Below are 19,762 nucleotides of genomic sequence, written 5' to 3' on the forward strand. Positions count from 1 at the left end.
ATAGTATGAGTCCCGTGTTATTCAACTAACATACAAAGCTGGAAATTGATTGTTTCAATTGATGGTTCCCCCGTGACCAAGGTATCAAAACAATTAAGAGCATAAAAGGGCATCAATACATCATCAATATAAATGTCACATACAATACATTTAAAATTCAATCTAGTAACAGTTGCCTTTTTTAAAAAAAAATAATAGATCTTTATTGTCCATAAATATGGCAATTTGTCATTTAGTTACACTTGTTATAACGTTATATGATTACTATACATTGAACAGATATTTCACTCCTACTTATTCTCTCTCTCTCTCTCTCTCTCTCTCTCTCTCTCTCTCTCTCTCTCTCTCTCTCTCTCTCTCTCTCTCTCTCTCTCTCTCTTCCCCGTGCGATATACACAACATAAACATATTCATTTCGTTTTCAATTTGTTACAATTGTGGCAATTCGACACCAAAAATTATCATCATTATCAATTGGTCAGCTAATCAAACATTAAATAAATTAATCAGTTAATTAGTCAACTAATGAATCCTTGTTTTGCTGTACCATATGAAATATTCAACATTTTTATTGCTGATGGAACGAACATTGATTTATACTTGTTAGTTCTACATTTAATCTCCCAAGTAGTAAAAGACTAAATTCATGGTATAAAATATGTTTTTTATTGTTGGTAATTGAGAATGCTTTCCTTTCTATTGCTTTTCCATGAATTCTTTCTACTCCATCAAGAGGATGGTTTATTATTTTTGATGCCTCTTTGATAGATTTTGAAATTTTTGAGTTATCTTTAAGTCAGCATCCGCCAAACTATAGGGTGCAGCCAAACGCAATTACACTTTTAATCAATGAGTCAAAAACTCTTAACATAGTTTTCTTCCCTACTTGAAATGTTCTCTATTTCCTTAGGATGTATAATCTTTGGGCAACTTTCTTAGATATTATATTAATATGTTGAGAGAAATTGAGGGAACTATCAATGGTTATTCCTAAATATTTAAAATAGTCAACTATCTCAACATCATCTTTACCGATCGTCACACACTTTAAGTCATTTTTATTTTTTTATACCAAACACGTGTTCTTTCGTTTTTTCAACATTTAATTCAAGCTGTTTTTGTTTACACCAATCGGTGAAAATATTTTTTGTTTGAAATAATTCTTTTCGGTAACTTTATCTTTTAAAAACCTAGAATAGCAGTATCATCTGCATATTTCAATATAAAACAATTTTCAAAGGATGGTCTGCAGTCGTTGGTGTACAGGTGTACATATGTACAGGATTGGGGAACTCACGCAGCCTTGGGGACATCCGTTCGACAACTTTCTTTTTTTGGAGATATGTTCACCCAATTTTACACATTGCGGTCTATGAGTCCGAAACTCTTTATACCATTTAATAAGGTAGTTTGGAATATCCATGTTGCACAACTTTTGAAGCAAAATATCTGTGTTCATGGCATTAAAAGCTGACGAAAAGTCGACAAACAGGATTCTGGCGTAATTCGAGGGCGTTTGGTCAAGGTGTTTTGAGATCGAATTTGTGGCGGTTAAAAGTGCGTCTTCTACACTGAGATGTTGCTGGTATGCAAATTGGTACGGATCTAGCAATTCCAGGTCATAACATGTTTGTAGGAGCTCAGATTTTAAATTTTTTACTAAACATTTCATTTCAAGCGAAGTAAGCGCCACTGGACGGAAGTCGTTCAATACGGTTGGGCAACGCTTTTTTGGAACTGGAACGACAATCGATATTTTCCAAAGTACTGGCACAGATTGTTCATCGATTGACCTTTGACATAGTTTTGTATAAGATATAGCCAGTTGTTGGTGACAATTTTTCAAAATAGTTCCGGTAATGTTGTCTGGTCCTGGTGCTTTATGTTCTTTACATCGCCGGAAGAGGGAGCTTACAGTTTCTTCTTCAACATCTGGAGGTGGCTCATTGTTATTTGACAAACCGTTGTGCACAGATGAGAGCCTGTCAAAACGACAGTAAAAATCATTTAATTTGTTGACATCAGTTATCGTTTTTCCTTGTGGGAATGTTCGTTTCTTTTGGTCTACTCCTCCCATTTGCTTTATCATCTCCCATGCTTTCCTTGCGCAGCCCGATCTCAGTTGTCGCTCCATTTTGTTTTTGTATTCAACCTTTTCTTCTTTTATTGTATTTCTGATACATAACCATTCTATCTGAGTCTCGGGTTATTCAATGCATACATTATTGAAAATTACGATGATGATGATGACGATGGTGATGATGATGAAAATAATAATAATAATAATGATAATAATAGTAATTCGAGAACTTTGGGATTTTCTTTCACAACGCCCCGAAATGATAACAATGCCATCTATTTGTCAGGTACTTCATCATCTTTGTATTGACGTTTGCAGGAGGTTTTGGAATCAGTGTAGTGGCTTTGGTGTCTGTAGAAGAAACAAAAACATCTGTGGTTATCTGTCTGGAGAACACGTATTTACTTATAGTCATTTATAATGGTCATTTATAAAGTCTTTCAATGATTTTTTAGATATTTTCATAACATACATCAAAGATTGTAATAGTCTCTCTCATAATATGAAATCTCGGTAATAAAAGGTATGGGACATCCTGACAAGTTGAGGGGAGTACGTTTGTTGCTTTTATAAAAGGGTTTTTTTATTTGGAGGGGGGGGGGGGGGGGCGCTTGCAACACATTTAAGTCATTTCAGCGGCGGTAGAAAGTTAGAAGTTTGAGTAGTCAAAGAAGTTAAAGATTTACAATTGAAAGCACACGAGAAAAAGTAAGACAAAGGGGAAGGGTTCAAATAGGGAACAGATGTAGATTCCAAGAGCGCACTTTCTGTGTATCTATCTAGTTTGAGATCTTTTTTAAAAGTCTCATCCAGACACAAGAACAGGTCCCCACTGAGAGAAATACACTCAAATGTTTACAAATCATTATATATTTAAAATCAATAAAGTGCAACAGTGCATAAAAGAGAGATGATTTACAAGAGAAAATGTATAATCTCCAATATATATATATATATATATATATATATATATATATATATATATATATATATATATATATATATATAGAGAGAGAGAGAGAGAGAGAGAGAGAGAGAGAGATTTAACTGTTTCCAACCACAATTGGACTAATGGCATTACTGTAGGTCCCCACAAAAGTATATATTTATCAAATTTAACCAAAAGGCCCGTGGAACCATAAATTATCCCCGTTTCAGTAGTTAATCGGAGATTCACAATTTCTTACAATCCTTTGGATAGCTCGTGCTAGCTCTTGCAGTGGTTGAGAACACGTCCGGAATTCCAAAAAGCAAGAGAGTAGTATTTCACCCATCTCATTGGAAAACCCTATCATAAAAATTTTATTCAACGATTGCAGAATATGTGCGCACATTTTATTGGTGTAAAATTAGATAGATGTAAAAGACAGCTGAATGGCAATTATAAATAATCTTTTGGTGCACATCAATAAAATCCAACGTTTTATTTTTGGGTCAAATTTTCATTCAAGCAGAAGGAGAAAGATACAAATTATGGTGAATAGAAGTACTAATACCATAACATTTGGTTACAAAATGTCTTACTTTGAGGGGTGGAATAAACGTATTTTGTATTTATTAAACTCGTTATATTCTTATCGTGCAATAACACATACTCGCAAGCCCGCTGTATTGGGCACGATAAAGAAATAACTCGTTTAATAAAGACAATGAGATGAAAGAATCGTGTATTAAATCAAACTTACAAGTCACGCGTTGATTTATTGCATGCTTGTGATTGGTCAAATGGGTGATGACGTAGGAGCTTCGATACGATCTCCATGCTTCCATTGTTGGGTTGAGGAGCGATTCCTTTGAGATGACACACAAGAGGGTAGATATCTACGATTTTAAACGTTTTCACGGAGACACCCTCTTGGAAGGATGGCCCATATGCCATGAAGATCGGTCTCATTTCTTGGTGCTGGTTGTCATAACCGTGATTGCCCTCTGAATAATTGGAGAAAAATGTTAAAGACTTAATGAAGTTGACGCCACTCGACTCTTTGTTTTTGTTTTTAGACCGCAAGGTGGGTGATTAAATCTCACAAGATTATCTCTTACGTCTACCAAATGCTTAAGGTTAGATTACACACAACTGTGTTAAAACAATTGATATGGTGGGTACAACTCATTATAGTCAGATCTTTAATAAGTGGCGCGTCTTTTTTTTTTCTTTTTCTCAGCTATCTCTCAATGCACAGTTTTAAAATTTTGTATGAACATCTGAATCAATTTGTCTTCATTTTTAAAAAAAATTCATGAATTTTAAAACAAATATTTAAAAAATTCGCTTATTAAAACTATATTAAAATTTTGGTAATAATAATAATAATGATAATAATAATAATAATAATAATAATAATAATAATAATAATAATAATAATAATAATAATAATAATAATAACAATAATAACAAAAACAACAACAACGACAATAATAATAATAATAATAATAATAATAATAATAATAATAATAATAATAATGATAATGATAATATAATAATAATAATAATAATAATAATAATAATAATAATAATAATAATAATAATAATAATAATAATAATAATAATAATCATAATAATAATAATAATAATCATAATCATAATCATCATCATCATCATCATCATCATCATCATCATCATCATCATCATCATCATCATTATTATTATTATTATTATTATTATTATTATTATTATTATTATTATTATTATTATTATTATTATCATTAGAACTAGTATCTACCCCTACCCCCTCGCCCTCCCCCCCCCCCCCCTTTTTTTTTTTATTACCAAGCAACCACATTACACAACATACCAAACACACACATGTATACACCACACACACACACACACACACACACACACACACATTCACACACATACACATACACGCAATGAGAACACACTACAACATGTCACTACATAACAACACTAATCACCGCCAAATCAACAACACAACGAATTAACGACCCAAATAAATAAACATCGACCCCTCGAATGAAAAAAGCACACAACGGACATATGCCGATTGACGACATGGAGGGCATAGAAACAATAGTCTCGGCGAAAATAATGTGAGTGACTTATATATATATATATATATTTTATATATATATATATATATATATATATATATATATATATATATATATATATATATATATATATATAAATGATAATGTCTATCGGTGAATCGAAGGGATTAGATTTAATTAAACCACATCCAAACAAAACGAACTCACTCAATTCTTCAAAGCCTTTAATGGTATCCCTGGTATAAAAACTATATCCCAAAACAGCCTGTGCGAAGATTGGCGGGACACGTCTGTGTGACTTGTAATGGAATCGTTCTGGGATTTCACGACTCTTGTACACATGGAACAATCCCGTCTTGTCAGCCCAGGCCTTCAACTTGTCGTAAACGGTATCCAACTTTCCTGGGGAGGAGTTTAGAGTATCTTTGAGCATATATATATATATATATATATATATATATATATATATATATATAATATATATATATATATATATAATATATATATATATAATATAGAAATATCCACTAAAGGGGCTCAAAGAGCTTTACAAGAACATCATTTAATTTGTTGTACCACACATGACGCCTGTTAGGCGAACTTATACGCTGAGAGAATGCGAGCAAAGGGCCTTTTCCATGGACTCAACTATACGTTGCTAAGAGCGGGACTTGAAACCCAGGTTCTTCCGATTCGAAAGTTAGTGCCATACCACAAGACCTTATAGCCGCACATCATTTTATCAGTGCTAACACCGTGTTTATGTTTGCATTTCTAATTACAGAACACAATTATGGACTTCATTAAAATTGTTGTAATAGACAATATCTTGGGTTGTTTTGTTTTTGCTTTTATCAGAGTAATTTTATCTTAACAACGAGCCCATGATCATTGGGATTATTGGACCTGCAAATAGGTATAAGGTGCAAGAGGAAAAATAAGATGTGCTTGTGACATAGATTTATATTTGCAAAATGCTGAACGGATGTCTTCATGAATCCTGAAACTGAAATGGAGATTACGATTTCTTTTACGTCAAAATAATTGCAGAGCTAGGGTTTTAAGAATACCAATCACTCTTTACACAGCCCTTGTCTTGCGATCCGATCAAAAGATGATTAAATATGATCTCAAAAGCCATCCGAATCAGAAGATCTTGTGATAGAGTACAGGTGAGATGATGATTGCATCCGTGAACAAACTTATCCACAAACAACAGACCAACGTATAATAAAAATGGCTCCGACCAGAATCGATATTGCTGTTGTTTCTTTTCTTTCTTTTTGTTGTTGTTGTTTGACAGGTAGCCACCCTGTTGCCAGATCCATCTGCGCGCACCTACAGACTTTATATTTGAACGTTGATGACTAAAAAGATTCATCTCGAGCTTTGTTAATTTCCACAATACAGTAGTCCAATATTTAACAAAGATGAGTGCCTGTTCCAAATAGCCATATTTTCCCGTGAACATCGCGGGGTCTCCACTTTTATAATGAGATGTTTTATAGGCTTTGCAAGAGTGATACTAAGGTGTTGGAAACTGTGGAATGTAAAAAGTAATGAACAAAAAATTTAATCGCTTCAAAAAGGAATAAAATACGAAAACCGAGCGTTTCTGACCAAAAACCCTGCTTCAGCCAATAACTAGAACAATAAAAACATTTATTAAAATGTGTTCGTGGGGGGGGGGGGGGGGGTGGGGGGGGGCGGGGTGGCTAAAGAAGGGTATTGAGCCCAAAACGTTCCATGCTTGTTATTTTATTTATTTTTTCCTGAGGATATTTCATTTATTTTAGTACATTACTTTTAATATACTTTGGAATTTATAAAAACATACCCCTCCATAAAGTAACTGAATTTGAAATGAATCTTCTAGTCGATTAAAATTTGAATGGATGAAATCACTTGCTCTTTTCTTTCATATGATTTACCCCACTCTTATAAGTATTAGATGTCGCGGTTCGTTCTCAAATAAAGGAGAGAGCATAGCACGCTCTCTTTATTCCACGATAACTCCAGATCTTAATGCGTCGTTCATTAGCTCTAGATTGTTTTAATTATCCATACAAAACATAACATGGTGTCAGATGTACAATGATTGGAGAACAGTTGATGAAAATACTTTCTAAATTTATCGAAATTACCGTATATCGATTGTTCAGAACTTTGTGACATTGGAATAGGCTTCCTAAGTCGTGACGTAATCCTGCGCAGCAACGCATGGCAACAAACCGGCTGGCTCTAAACAGTCGAGAAAAATGGCTGACACGAACTCTATTTCCATCACCGCCCTTATGAAATACTTCTCCAATGAGCATAAAAGTGTCTCGCGAGGTGAAAATCATCATCAGTCAGGTCATGTTTTGACTTTCACTTACTCAGATGGCTTGATGTTCGGCAAAGTTCAAGCCAGCATGAAGAATAAAGAGTATTCTGTGAAGGTAAGTCATTTCGTCTTCTCATTCTCACTCTCAAAATCTCACATCTCCGTAAAACTACTGTTGGACAATAATCAGTTTACTTTGAGTTTAGGTAGATTTAGTATATCCAATGGAAAGATTTAACTGTTTACGTTCGATTTTAGTTAGGGAGAGAGAGAGAGAGTCATTGAATTATTGTGTTTTTATCTTATGGACCACGGACTTTGAGTCTTTGAGGTCTTAGTCTTGCTTCGCTAATTTTCGTTGCTATTGACTATAGTCTACTACATACTATTTAGTATCGTGTTGTAAACTTTATTATAATACTCATATGAGCATCACAATCACCAATCACGCTAGACATTTTATCATACTTCATGTGGGGCAGCGTGGATCAGCGGTACGGTTTTTGCTTCTTACCCGAAAGGTACCGAGTTCGTTCACCCGCCGCTGCGCTGTGTGGCCTTGAGCAAGTCACCTCGCCCTAGCTCAATTTGCGGCGCTGCACCGCGGTTATTCCAGTCTTCCCTGGGAATAGACCCTAGAGATAAATTTCCTCTATGGGATGAATAAAGGATTTATTTAGACCAGTGTTAGTCACGGTAAACTAAACTTCCTATTGGGTTAAGGTGTAATGTAAATGTTGCTGCTTGAAACTCGAAGAAATCAATAACATTGTGAAATTGAATGTGAACTTCAATTTAATATACGAAAACAGATAAAATGGACGTTTCGGGTTTCCCCCTTATCAACAAAGCAAGATGAATGAAAGAATCACTTAATTTGTTTTTTTAATTGAGTTTTTATACAGCGTAATATCCACTAAATGTGCTCAAAGTGCTTTACAATGGGTCCCTGGCCAACAGCAACATTTAACATGTAAGACGGGACATGATGCCTGTTGGGCGATATTACAATTTTTTCGGACAGAAACAACGCTGTTAACGGCCAGGTACTCATTTGACACCTGAGTACGGTGAGAGATTGTGAGTAAAGAGCCTTCTCCAAGGACTCAACTATGCGCCGAGCGAGGCCCAAACCCAGGACCTTCTGATCTAAAAGCGAGTGTCATACCACAAGACCACAACAGACGTTTTATTAGTTTGTTTGTTTTTTGCCTATTGAGCATGGTCGCAGCTCTAAATTTGAATCTTTTATTCTTTTACTTCAACAGATCTATCTTGATGATGCCTTGGGTTGATTCAGTCCAAAACTAAGTTGTGTGGTTTTATTTAACAATGTTAATGACATTGAACATACATTGATACAACAATGCCATAATTTGTCATGTTTATCATGTAAAATCATGTATGGACCTACAAAACCATTATTTTGAATGGTGATTTGATGATGATGAACAAAATATGTGTGTTGTACAAAATAAATGGCAAAGCTAACAAAATGCAGTCTCCTTAATAAGAGGAGACTGGGGATTGACAAGTGCTGCAACAAATTGAAAAATAATATCAGATGTTTCTCTTAACATGGTTGGAATATATGAGAGGATGTTAACATTTTCAGTCTTTCATTAGCCCTCTCAACATGAACTCTACATGAAGCAATTTCTTTTGTTAATAAAATCTCATTTTCAGTAAATTTATTATGTAAAAAGGAAGGGATATTTACAGTTACTCCTTGAGGTAAAATATCTTGAATCAGGATGGGGTTTTACCTTTATTACCTTTATCTGCTAAAATTAAATCTCCAGGGCTTAAAATTAAAAGTTTTAGTAATCCACAATTTTGTACAATGACCTTATCCGAGACAGACCCTGGATACAGTTTAGAAATAAAATTTATCACACCATTTGGACTCAGACCAACAAGAGCTTTAACTGAATTCATGGACCTATAAGAAGAATAAATTAACCGCTGTTTATCAATTTCTTTAGGAATAGCAATTTGGTCATCTGTACAATCAATGATCATTCTGCAGTTTGAAAATCTTTAAAATGATGATGGAGCTGATAGGTTATTTTTATGTCTAGAAGGGCATGTAACCTTCATAACATTTTCAAAGAGAAGCTTATGGCTTATGTAAAACATGAATAAAAGTTTGTATAATATTTGTTATAGTACTTTCACTAACGCTAAACAATTGTGAAATATGAAGGTTAGCGTAGTTCTGTCTAAGTTTCATAAGTGTAATAATGAAATTTGGTCTTTTAATGCAACTGTCTCTTCCTGAACTTCCCATCCACTATAATAAATAATGTTACCTCTAAAGCACTCAACATATTGAACAATAATATTAAATATTTTAAAAGAATGTACACCTGTCTCCATTCGAAGAACTTTTTCTGTAAGGCTTGAAACAGTGTAAGTGCGTTGAATCTAACTTAGTTGGGTTTTTTAAAGCTAGCTATTTCCTTATTTTTGTCTGTAATTTCTTGTTCGTGAATTAAATTTGTTGTTCTATTTAAAATATCCTCACTTGTTCTACAATCTGTTTTTTTTTAAAGATGGAATCCTGTGATGATGGTGACGAGAGTTGAGATGATGATGAGGGAGAAGATAATGAGGATGATGATGAGGAGGAAAATAATGATGATGAGGAATCTGGTTTTTTTAAAGGTGGGACTTTGTGATGATGATGAAGAGAGTTGAGCTGATGATGATAATGATGATGATGATGATGATGATGATGATGATGATGATGATGATGATGATGATGATGATGATGATGATGATGATGGTGGTGGTGGTGGTGGTGGTGGTGGTGGACTTCTTGATGTTGGTGCCAATTGAGATGGGGTGGGAATTCCTTGTGTCACTTTTCTTTTCTTTCTTTCTGGCTCTGATGGAAACAATTTATTTTTATTTCTGCCAAACAATTCAGGGAGGTTGGCTTTGTCACCATCTCTGAAGTGACAAGAACACACTCTTGATGATGATGTTGGATCTTTTGTCCTTTCTCCTGAAATGAAAAGATTAAAAAAAAAACAATAATTCTGTTGGGCATATTGGGTATATTATTTAATTTGATAAGTACTTTGTTTTAGACTATCTTGTTTGACACCAGCTCAATGCATGATAAATCAAAGGTGTGCAAGAGACTAGGTTACTGGTGGGTCTCTCGCCTGTCTTTTATGAAATCGCACATTCAGCAAAATGTCGCACTTCCTCATTACTTCTTTTGATGATTTTGACTAGGTATATATAAAAATATGAATTCTTAAATTTACACAGTTAAAGTTGATCTTGGGTTGAGTGTGGCAAGACTGGCGTTTTCTCTTTATTTCAGTCAGTACTGTACTGGACAGTGCGGTGATGGAAACTTTGGAGTGTCAACAATCGGGCACAGGTAAAGGAGAGAGGTCCCTGCCGCCATCTTGCTTTGTTCACACAGAGTTGCCACCTCGGCTGTCGGGGAGGGGAGGCATGACAAAGAATCAGAGAAACTTTCCCAAAAAAAAGAGGAAAGTATGTGTGTTTGTGTGTGTGTGTGTGTGTGTGTGTGTGTGTGTGTGTGTGAGAGAGAGAGAGAGAGAGAGAGAGAGAGTGAGAGAGAGAGATATATATATCTGCGTGAGGGGAGGGGTGGGGGGGGGGGGAGAGGTTGCGTTATTTTATTTATTTATTTTCATTTTGCCATAAAGGTATCGAGTTTAAAGTAAGATTTTAACAAATATTTTCTTCTCTTTCTTCTTGTTCTCCTTTTTAAAAAAATATCACTTATCAGTAGAACTTAACTCTCATTCAGTTTATCAGCCTTAACATCAAAACGATTGAGATATCATTTTTGCTTCAACTTCAATCAATAAAAACCTAGTTTGGAATGTATTTTTATTTATAATTTCGTGCAATTTTACACTTTAATCATAAAATATAGGTCTACGTAAGCTAGAACTTGACCTAGATCTGGACTACGAACTCTATCAAATGTTCGACGAGGCGTGCGTGCTTACCTGACTAAAGTGATCCACTTTTTCTTCAATTTTTTGTCTGCCTGTCCATTTGGAAATCTGTAAAACTTGCAGGAGTGACTCTCTGACTGGTGTAGACAATCTGGTACAAAACACTGGACCATATTTAAGATAAAAATTGTTTTTTGAGCGATTTTCCAATTATTCCTTGCCCGGACCAAGCACGGATTTTTTTTGTTTAGAGCCAGCCGATTCGTTGCTAGGCGGACGTGACGTCAGACTGTGGAATCCTATTATCTCAAAGGGACACAAGATACGACTTCCACGGCAATGAAGGGATGTAATCGTAATTTTTAAAAAAGGACTGAACGGTTGTGAACATAGTTATTTCTACTTCTCAAGCAAATGGGCAATCATCATCCTTTTTTAAAAAATGATGTAAGGGAAGCAACTGCAGTTATTTATCACTCTACATAACATTGCACTGATTATGTCTCCTGATTGAACAAAATGGCAGAATCGTCCCAACCTTCGAACGGAATGCAATTCAATGAAAATGTCGGTTAAAACTTCGTAAAATTCAAACAAAGATTCGAGCTCTACATGGACCCAATAAAAACAATTTGTTCCTGAAAGGGCAGACGGCAATATGCCTCTGTGTCATAGGAACACACATACGCACAAACAATTTTTTAATGAAATCGACACGCTAGTACAACCAGTGGAGAAATTGTTATACTGGGCGATTCCAATGTTCATATGGATGATATAGCGGACGGAAACTGCTTAAAAGTAAAGGACATTCTAGAAAGTCACAATTTAAGACAATATATAAAGGACGGAACGCATTTTGATAGGAAACCAAGAAGAAGGGGGGCCAATCGACCACTTCATAACGAAGCTAAAGAACCTGGGCAAACATGTGAATTGGAACTTTGCAAGATAGTTTTATTCGCAACCGATTACTATGCGACATCAGGTCAGCTACAGTGCGTTAAAGATTGGTCACCAGACATTTTAATTAGGATAGTCATGTTGTAATAATATCATAACAAAATATAATGTTTATGATAAATTAAAATCAAAAGACCATTTCCGGTTGGGATATGGCTAAAAATATGGACTTTCTTGCTTTTGCCTTCATAAGCTGCTAATGGTTTTTGTGAAAATACAAATCTGAAAAGATGTCTAGAAATCGATTTTTGAATCAACGTCAAGTGATTTTTGGTATGGTATTACTCGTATGTTCATTCTCCTGCCTGGTGTTGTATCAGCATCATACACATCTTTCTCGCTTTTTATTTTGCATCAACCCGTTCTCTCCAAATGTTCATGTTGCACGGTTTTAATTATAGCAACACGAAAGTCAATTTTAAAGCAAAAAATATAATCAAAATACAAAAAAAAAAGAAATAAAACATTACCTTCTATGGGGAACATGGACATTGATGTGGCTGGCAATCTTGTGGGTGTTTTGTACCATGTAGGATCCAATATATCCTCCAAGAGAATGGCTCGTTCCGGGGATGTGGACGTGAATCCGTGATCACTCGTCACAATAATATCCGTCGTTTTTGAGAGACCATGACTCTCCAACTGCTGAAGAAGATGTGCCAAAGCTTTATCAAGATATTCAATTTTTCTGGTAACTTCCGCCGACTCCGGACCAAAATTATGTCCGTCTAAATCTGGCTGAGGAAAATAAACCAACGCGAGATCAATAGGTTCATTTTCGTCCGTCAGCCAGTCCATCAGCATGTTCATTTCATCGACTTCGTCCATTGTGTAAGTGTGTTTAAAAAACTTTGTCGCCCGAACTCCACCGAAAGCTGTTTCCCCACCCATCCACATCAGCATTCCAGTTTTACCGCGGTTTTGAATTTGGTGTGATATCCATAACGGCTCGCCGATTGTCTTCAGCCATGCAGGATCGTTTACTACGTCATGATCGAAAAATACAGGGACGTATGTGTCATTCGTTTCAGGATCGAACATGATGTTGTCAATCATGCCGTGATTTTCGACGAACAATCCACTCACCATAGACATGTGGTTTGGTATAGTGTTGGTCAAGTAAACACTAATTATGCCCTCAGTGGCGTGAACTCCTTTACTTTTTATGAAATCAAAAGTCGGGGTTCTGGCCCGTCCGTGAAGATAATCCCAACGAAAGCCGTCCATTGAAATCAGTAGAAGCCTGTGGTCTTTGGCGTTTTTGTTCGAATCGGCTTTTAGAGATAGTATCATAATATGAATCACAAGAAGCTCCTGGACCCATCTTGAAATACGATTGCACTTCATTGTTTCTTTTTTCTCTCCTAGAAAATAACCACGTTTGTAGAAATAATGATATGAATTCGGAACTATAACGGATATTGTTTTACTCGTATATCTATAACAAGTTTGTTACAATTATGTTATAATCAAACACAACTCCTATTCTTCATTCTTCCAGAAATTTTGTCTTACGTATCTTGATGAAATAAAGACAACTCAATAGCTTGTCAAAAAGGCTTTAATTTGAGACTTCGAAGGATTCTGAAATAGAACTCTTGGGTTTAATTTTTGACAAGTTGAGGGTCACCCTTATCAAACTGTTATTATGAAATAAAAATTTTCTTGAGAAAAGTCTATTTTGACAATTTTATGGGACATTTTATATGACTCATGACTGTATTACACATTTAATTGTATATAGATACAATATTTGTTTTTTTTTTTTAAAACAATAGCACTTTTTTCATCATTTGAAGTTACTTCGTCCGTAAACCGACATGGCCTGCTTATCGGCCGTGAGGTACCGGGTTTGAACCCAATCAAATGACTTGTATGTTTTTTTTTCTGGAGCAAAAAAATTACTTTAATTGCTCCACACAAATACAAATGAAAGAGTGTACCTGGTTGTTAAACAGCAGCGTCTTCGTCCAAAAAAAAAATTATTTTTATCTTCACTTCACAGTCTTGTCAAAAAGCATGATAAATATTTTTTTTTTTTTTTTTTTTTTGCCATCCATTTTTTCATTTTTACTAAACAAAATTTTAACCAACTGAAAACTTCTTTTTCACATGGTTTTTTTGTTTCCTTTAATTTCCCGGGGGGAAAATTTGTTTTTACCAACCCCTAGTTAAACCCTTTGTAAACAGGAGAAAACAATTTAAAATTTTTTGGGCATTTTTTCCCCTCGGGGACTGGCCCCCCCATCAAAAATATTTTTTTTCCCGGTCCCCAAAACCCCCCCCCCCCCCCCCCCCTTTTTTTTTTCCCCTTTTTGAAAACCCCGAATAACGAACCCCTAAAATCAAATTTTTTCTGGCCCCGGAAATGTCGATCCGGGGTTGCAAAATGAATTTTTGGATTTTTTTTCGTCCAAAATAAGAAAAAATTTTTCAAAAGAAAAAAAAACAATTTCACAACAATTGCAAAAAACCTAGGGGAAAAACAATAATGTAAAAAAATTTATTTTAAAAAACCCCTTAAAACCATCCAACGCTCCATCTCTAATTTCACCATTCCATGGGAAGAAAAAAGGCCAACCCAAACTCGTGTAACCATAAATTTATAGTCAGGTAAATCAGTTTAGTGAGAACAACCCCACAAACGCGGATGCAAAAACAATAACAAAGGCCTGAGTGACGTCATCTGCATACTATCTATACCGCCAAATGGGTGACTAGTTATCACACAATTTTCTCGATCAAAGTATCATCGTTCAAGTTTACACATAGTTTTCTGTGTCAGTTCTCTTGATCAAGCAGTTGAACAGTGGTTTTTTATTGAGACACATACCATCGATAGTAAAGTCTGTGTAGTTTGCTATGTTTACTAATCATTTCCATTGTTTACATTATGAAGACTATCCGAGAGGCGTGGTTATCTACGTGTCTATTAATGGACATGATCAATAGATAGTTCAAAGAGGACGTCACTCAGGTCTTTTTATTGTTTTTTGCCATCCGCGTTTATGAGTAATGCTCACTGAACTGTATTAACCCGACTATAAACGTTCATGGATACACAAGTTTTTGTGTTGGTTCATTATACTTCGGATGGCAATGTTATGAGAGCTTCTTAGCCAAGCGCATACTATCTATATTAACTTTCCATGTGCTCGAGGTTATTGGTCAAATTGCAAAATGTGCTCAAAGTGACCCACTTAGTGAAAAGTGTTCACTGCTTTTTAAATATCTAACACCACGATTGGTCATTTGATTCAGCTTGGCACATGGGTATGTTTATAACATTTGTAAACAAAGCAGCGTGTTTACGTTTGTTAAGAAATATCAAAGAGTGTGGAGGGTAACGTAGTTACCAAGAGCTCTCACTTCTCTTAACCGCAATGCTATTGTCGCGTGCCAGGCGAGACAGCGAGGTGGGTTGTGCTCCGCGTGTATCATGCGCGCTAGGCTTACTGATACAATGAAGAAATACAGTAAAGACTGAAGATGCGTGGCTTCACCAAAAGCGGGAAGTGAGAGCTCTTGGTAACATAACAATCGTTACCTACACGCTCTTTGGAAATATCCAATTTTTGGACAGCAACAAATCATGTGATTGATGACCTGGTTTTACGAAAACATGAATATAGATCGCTCCCATTGACTCAGTCGTTCAAACTAAAACGTCTGCACTTTTAAAGAAATGGGACAAAACAACAACAACAACTGCAACAAAGGGCTAATCAGATTGTGTTGATACGCAAGAGTGATTTTGACAATAACGATAAGGAGAAGTTGGGACATTTAACTCACTCAACCCTAACACCGACTATATCCGTAGTTTACCCGGAGTTACTATTACACCATGCCTATTTATTACATCTTTCTGAGACAAATTATAGGCGTAGTATCAAAGCTAACGTTTTTAGTTTTCACATGTTAATGGTAGTTGAATAAAACTATCTATGCACATGCTCATTTTTAATACATTTTGCCAGTTTTGAAAAGTAGCAAAAATCTCTGGGATTGAGTGAGTTAATGTGTGTATGCCGTACATTGACTGCGTGCTTTTTTTCAATTCAGGCAAAACAAAACCTTTTACATGTATTTCAAATTTCTAACTAGTCCAAACGTCACACAATGAGCTAATAATAAATAAATGAGCTTTTATATAGCGCAATATCCACTAAACGTGCTCAAAGCGCTTTACAGGGGGTCCTTAACCAACAGCAACACTTAACATGTAGGACGAGACATGGCGCCTGTTAGGCGATATTACAATTTTTTCGGACAGAGACATCGCTGCTAACAGTCAGGTACTTATGTTACACCCGAGTACGGTGAGAGAATGTGAGTAAAGAGCTTTTTCTAAGGACTCAAATATGCGCCGAGCGAGGCTTGAACCCAGGACCTTCCGATCCGAAAGCGAGTGTCATACCACTAGACCACATAGCCGCACATAAAACATACGACTTACAGACAAGTTGGATGATAAATGGAATTTATTTGATTATTATTTATTTTTTAAATTATCATTTTAATACTGTTATGTAATAGTTGAATAGGTATTTAAAGAGTAAAATGTAATTTACTATTTCTATAGATAGTTCGAAGACGACGTCACTCAGGTCTTTGTTATTGTTTTTTGCCATCCGAGTTTATGAGTAATGCTAAACTAAAACTGTATTAACCTGACTATAAACGTTCATGGATACACACAGTTTTGTGTGTTGGTCCGTTATACTTCCGGATGGCAATGTTATGAGCTTCTAAGCCAAGCGCATACTATCTATAAAACAATGTCAAATCGCAAGATTCTCTTTAAGACCACATGATCTCCCTTTTTCCAAATTAATTGATTTGGTCCAGGAGTTTGTTATGGGTTTTTGTGTACAAAACTACGTGCACAAGTCTGATTCTATTATGGGCTTATTTATCATTATTGTACAGTAATTATAATCATAATATTTAGCGTTGGTTTGAAAGAATATCCAAATCAGTCAATAAGTTTGGGTTATAAGAACTGTGATAATAACAATTAATGAATAAGTACACGTAATGCATAGCAATAAACAAGAATTAATATAACGGCTTCAATAAAGAATAAAATACCAAACCACGGAACGTTTAGGGCGCAAAACCCTTCATCAGCCAACAATAACAACAAAAAAAAACCCAATGAAAACATATATACAAGACTAAATAAAACAAAAACAAAAACAAAACATTAAAAATTAAAAAAAAAAAACAACACACAAACAGATCGACTGTCGTCGATATCCCAAACTGTAATGCCTCATTGACAGATTCAGATATTCTACCAAACCAACCCAAAATATTGTCCATTACAATTACTGTGAAATAAGCCCATAATCGGATCAGTTTTGTGAACGTAGCAGCTGTACACACAAAATCCCGTAACAATTTCTGGACAAATCAAATTATATACTTAGTACAGAGCAACATTATGCTTACTATGTCTAAATCCACATTTAATGTGCATTGTCGATTCCGGGTTTGTGAAGAATATGATAAACAACTTAATATCCGTCTTTCAATTACATCCATAATTTTCAAAACATAACAATAGTGAACAATGCACCACTTTTCTATCATTAGAAAAACTGAGGAAATTAAGCGTCAACTGTAACATAGCTGAAGGGCTTCACCAACCTAACAATCCAAGAGCTGTTTGAAAAAGCAAGAGACAGGGAGGAATGGAGAGAGATAATTCATGCAGTATCCGAAGCCTGGACCAGGCATGGAACCTAGAAGAAGAAGAAGTAACATAGCGAACCTAATCTGTTTATCAATCTGTTTAGCGAGTCGGTGAAAAACAAACTGCAACTACACACATGATGATGGTAATGGCAACACGATAAAAGGGAAGTCGCAGCACCCGAGAAATATTCTGTCATTCACTGACTTGGTTGTGAACTCGAAGATCGATTTTTACACTGGGGTTAAATTAAAAACGACATAATGCGGTTATTTTGAAAGACGTCAGAATTGGCCATGTAAGAAATGTGGTTGTTATGATTGACTAAGACTGCCAAGCCCCGGAAAAACACGAAATAAAAAATTTGGACAGATAATTCGTCCTTCAAATATCGATCGATTTAAATGGCTTTCATCTTGGCAAAAACTCTCAAACCTGGTACTTCGCCAATTTCCAGGTTTGAGAATTTTTGGACGAGTTTTCTGGCCAAATTTTTAATTATGTGTTTTTTTTAGAGTACGGCAGTTAAAGTTCTATAATTTTGTTTGGTTCATGACGATTTTAATACTATGTCACTTCAAATCAATGTGAGGACAATAATGGCATAGTTTAACAATGTAGGTCTGTTTTTCATAATAATGATATAATTATAAATATAATAAAATACAATATAATAATAATAATAATAATAAAAATAATAATAATAATAATAATAATAATAATAATAATAATATAATAAGAAGATGGAGATGTGATGATGATGTGATGATGATGATGAAAAATATAATAATAAAAATAATAATAAAAAATAATATTAATAATAATAATAAAATAATAATAATAATAATAATAATAATTTTTAATAAAATATAATAAAAAATAATATTAATAATAATAAAAAAATAATAATAATAATAATAATAAAAAATAATAATAATATAAAAATGAAATAATAATAATAATAATAATAAAAATAATAATAATATAATAATAAATTAATAATAATAATAATAATAATAATAATAATAATAAAAATTAAAATTAAAATAATAATAATAAAAAAATAATAATAATAATAATAATTTTAAAATAATAATAAATAATAATAATAATATTAATATAAAAATAATAATAATAATAAATTTTAAAAAAAAAATATAATATTAAAATAATAAAATAATAATAATAATAATAATAATAATAATAATAATAATAATAATAATGATAATAATAATAATAATGATAAAATAAATTAATATATAATAATAATAAATAATAATAATAATTAAAAATAATAATAATAATAATAATGAAATAATAATAATAAAAAAAATATTTAATAATGATAATAATAAAGTAATAATAATAATAAAAATAAATAATAATAATAATAATAATAAAATAATAATAATAATAATAAATTAATGTAATAATAATAATAATAAATAATATAATAATAAATAATAATAATGAGATGATAATTGTAATTGTCGTGTCTGGGCAAGAAGTGCAATAGGTAAAGACAGATAGAAGTCAAATTTTTCCCCATACAGAAGTTAATGGTACCTCCTTTGCCCTTTTATAGATGGGTTCAACTTATGCCACGAGACAGATAGTAAAAAGTTTAAGTTTAAAGCAAAGGGTATGTTGGGTGTGGGTTTAAAGGGGGTAAGTTGGTTAGGGGGAGGGGGGAAAAAAAAGTAAAATGAGAGCATAAAATGATTACA

General features: G+C 34.0%; 1 protein-coding gene and 2 long non-coding RNA genes across 8 annotated transcripts; 1 reads left to right on the top strand and 2 right to left on the bottom strand.

Annotated features, from left to right (window-relative positions):
• Positions 1 to 177: 177 nt before the first annotated feature.
• On the bottom strand, positions 178 to 18,251 carry LOC144969137 (ectonucleotide pyrophosphatase/phosphodiesterase family member 5-like). 6 transcript variants are annotated; one of them, XM_078908245.1, is made up of 5 exons: positions 18,114 to 18,251; positions 12,805 to 13,974; positions 5,303 to 5,497; positions 3,766 to 4,009; positions 178 to 2,431 (listed from the first exon to the last, which is right to left on the bottom strand). In XM_078908245.1, the coding sequence occupies exons 2-5, from the start codon at positions 13,679 to 13,681 to the stop codon at positions 2,356 to 2,358; spliced, it is 1,392 nt and encodes a 463-aa protein (XP_078764371.1). In that variant the 5' UTR covers positions 13,682 to 13,974; positions 18,114 to 18,251; the 3' UTR covers positions 178 to 2,355. The 6 variants fall into 6 exon arrangements, with proteins under 6 accessions (XP_078764371.1, XP_078764372.1, XP_078764368.1 ...); XM_078908246.1 differs by having other exon boundaries at positions 12,805 to 13,698; positions 17,990 to 18,239; XM_078908242.1 differs by having other exon boundaries at positions 12,805 to 13,918; positions 17,990 to 18,236.
• LOC144969135 (uncharacterized) lies at positions 7,034 to 9,092 on the top strand. Its single transcript, XR_013644731.1, has 2 exons — positions 7,034 to 7,536; positions 8,690 to 9,092. It is a non-coding gene; the product is annotated as an uncharacterized LOC144969135 (long non-coding RNA).
• LOC144969136 (uncharacterized) lies at positions 9,383 to 11,787 on the bottom strand. Its single transcript, XR_013644732.1, has 2 exons — positions 11,423 to 11,787; positions 9,383 to 10,431 (listed from the first exon to the last, which is right to left on the bottom strand). It is a non-coding gene; the product is annotated as an uncharacterized LOC144969136 (long non-coding RNA).
• Positions 18,252 to 19,762: the final 1,511 nt, after the last annotated feature.

This window comes from Berghia stephanieae, chromosome 3 (genome assembly GCF_034508935.2).
Source record: "Berghia stephanieae isolate SIO BIC M18660-M18661 chromosome 3, UCSD_Bste_1.3, whole genome shotgun sequence".
NCBI classification, from domain to species: Eukaryota; Metazoa; Mollusca; class Gastropoda; order Nudibranchia; family Aeolidiidae; genus Berghia; species Berghia stephanieae.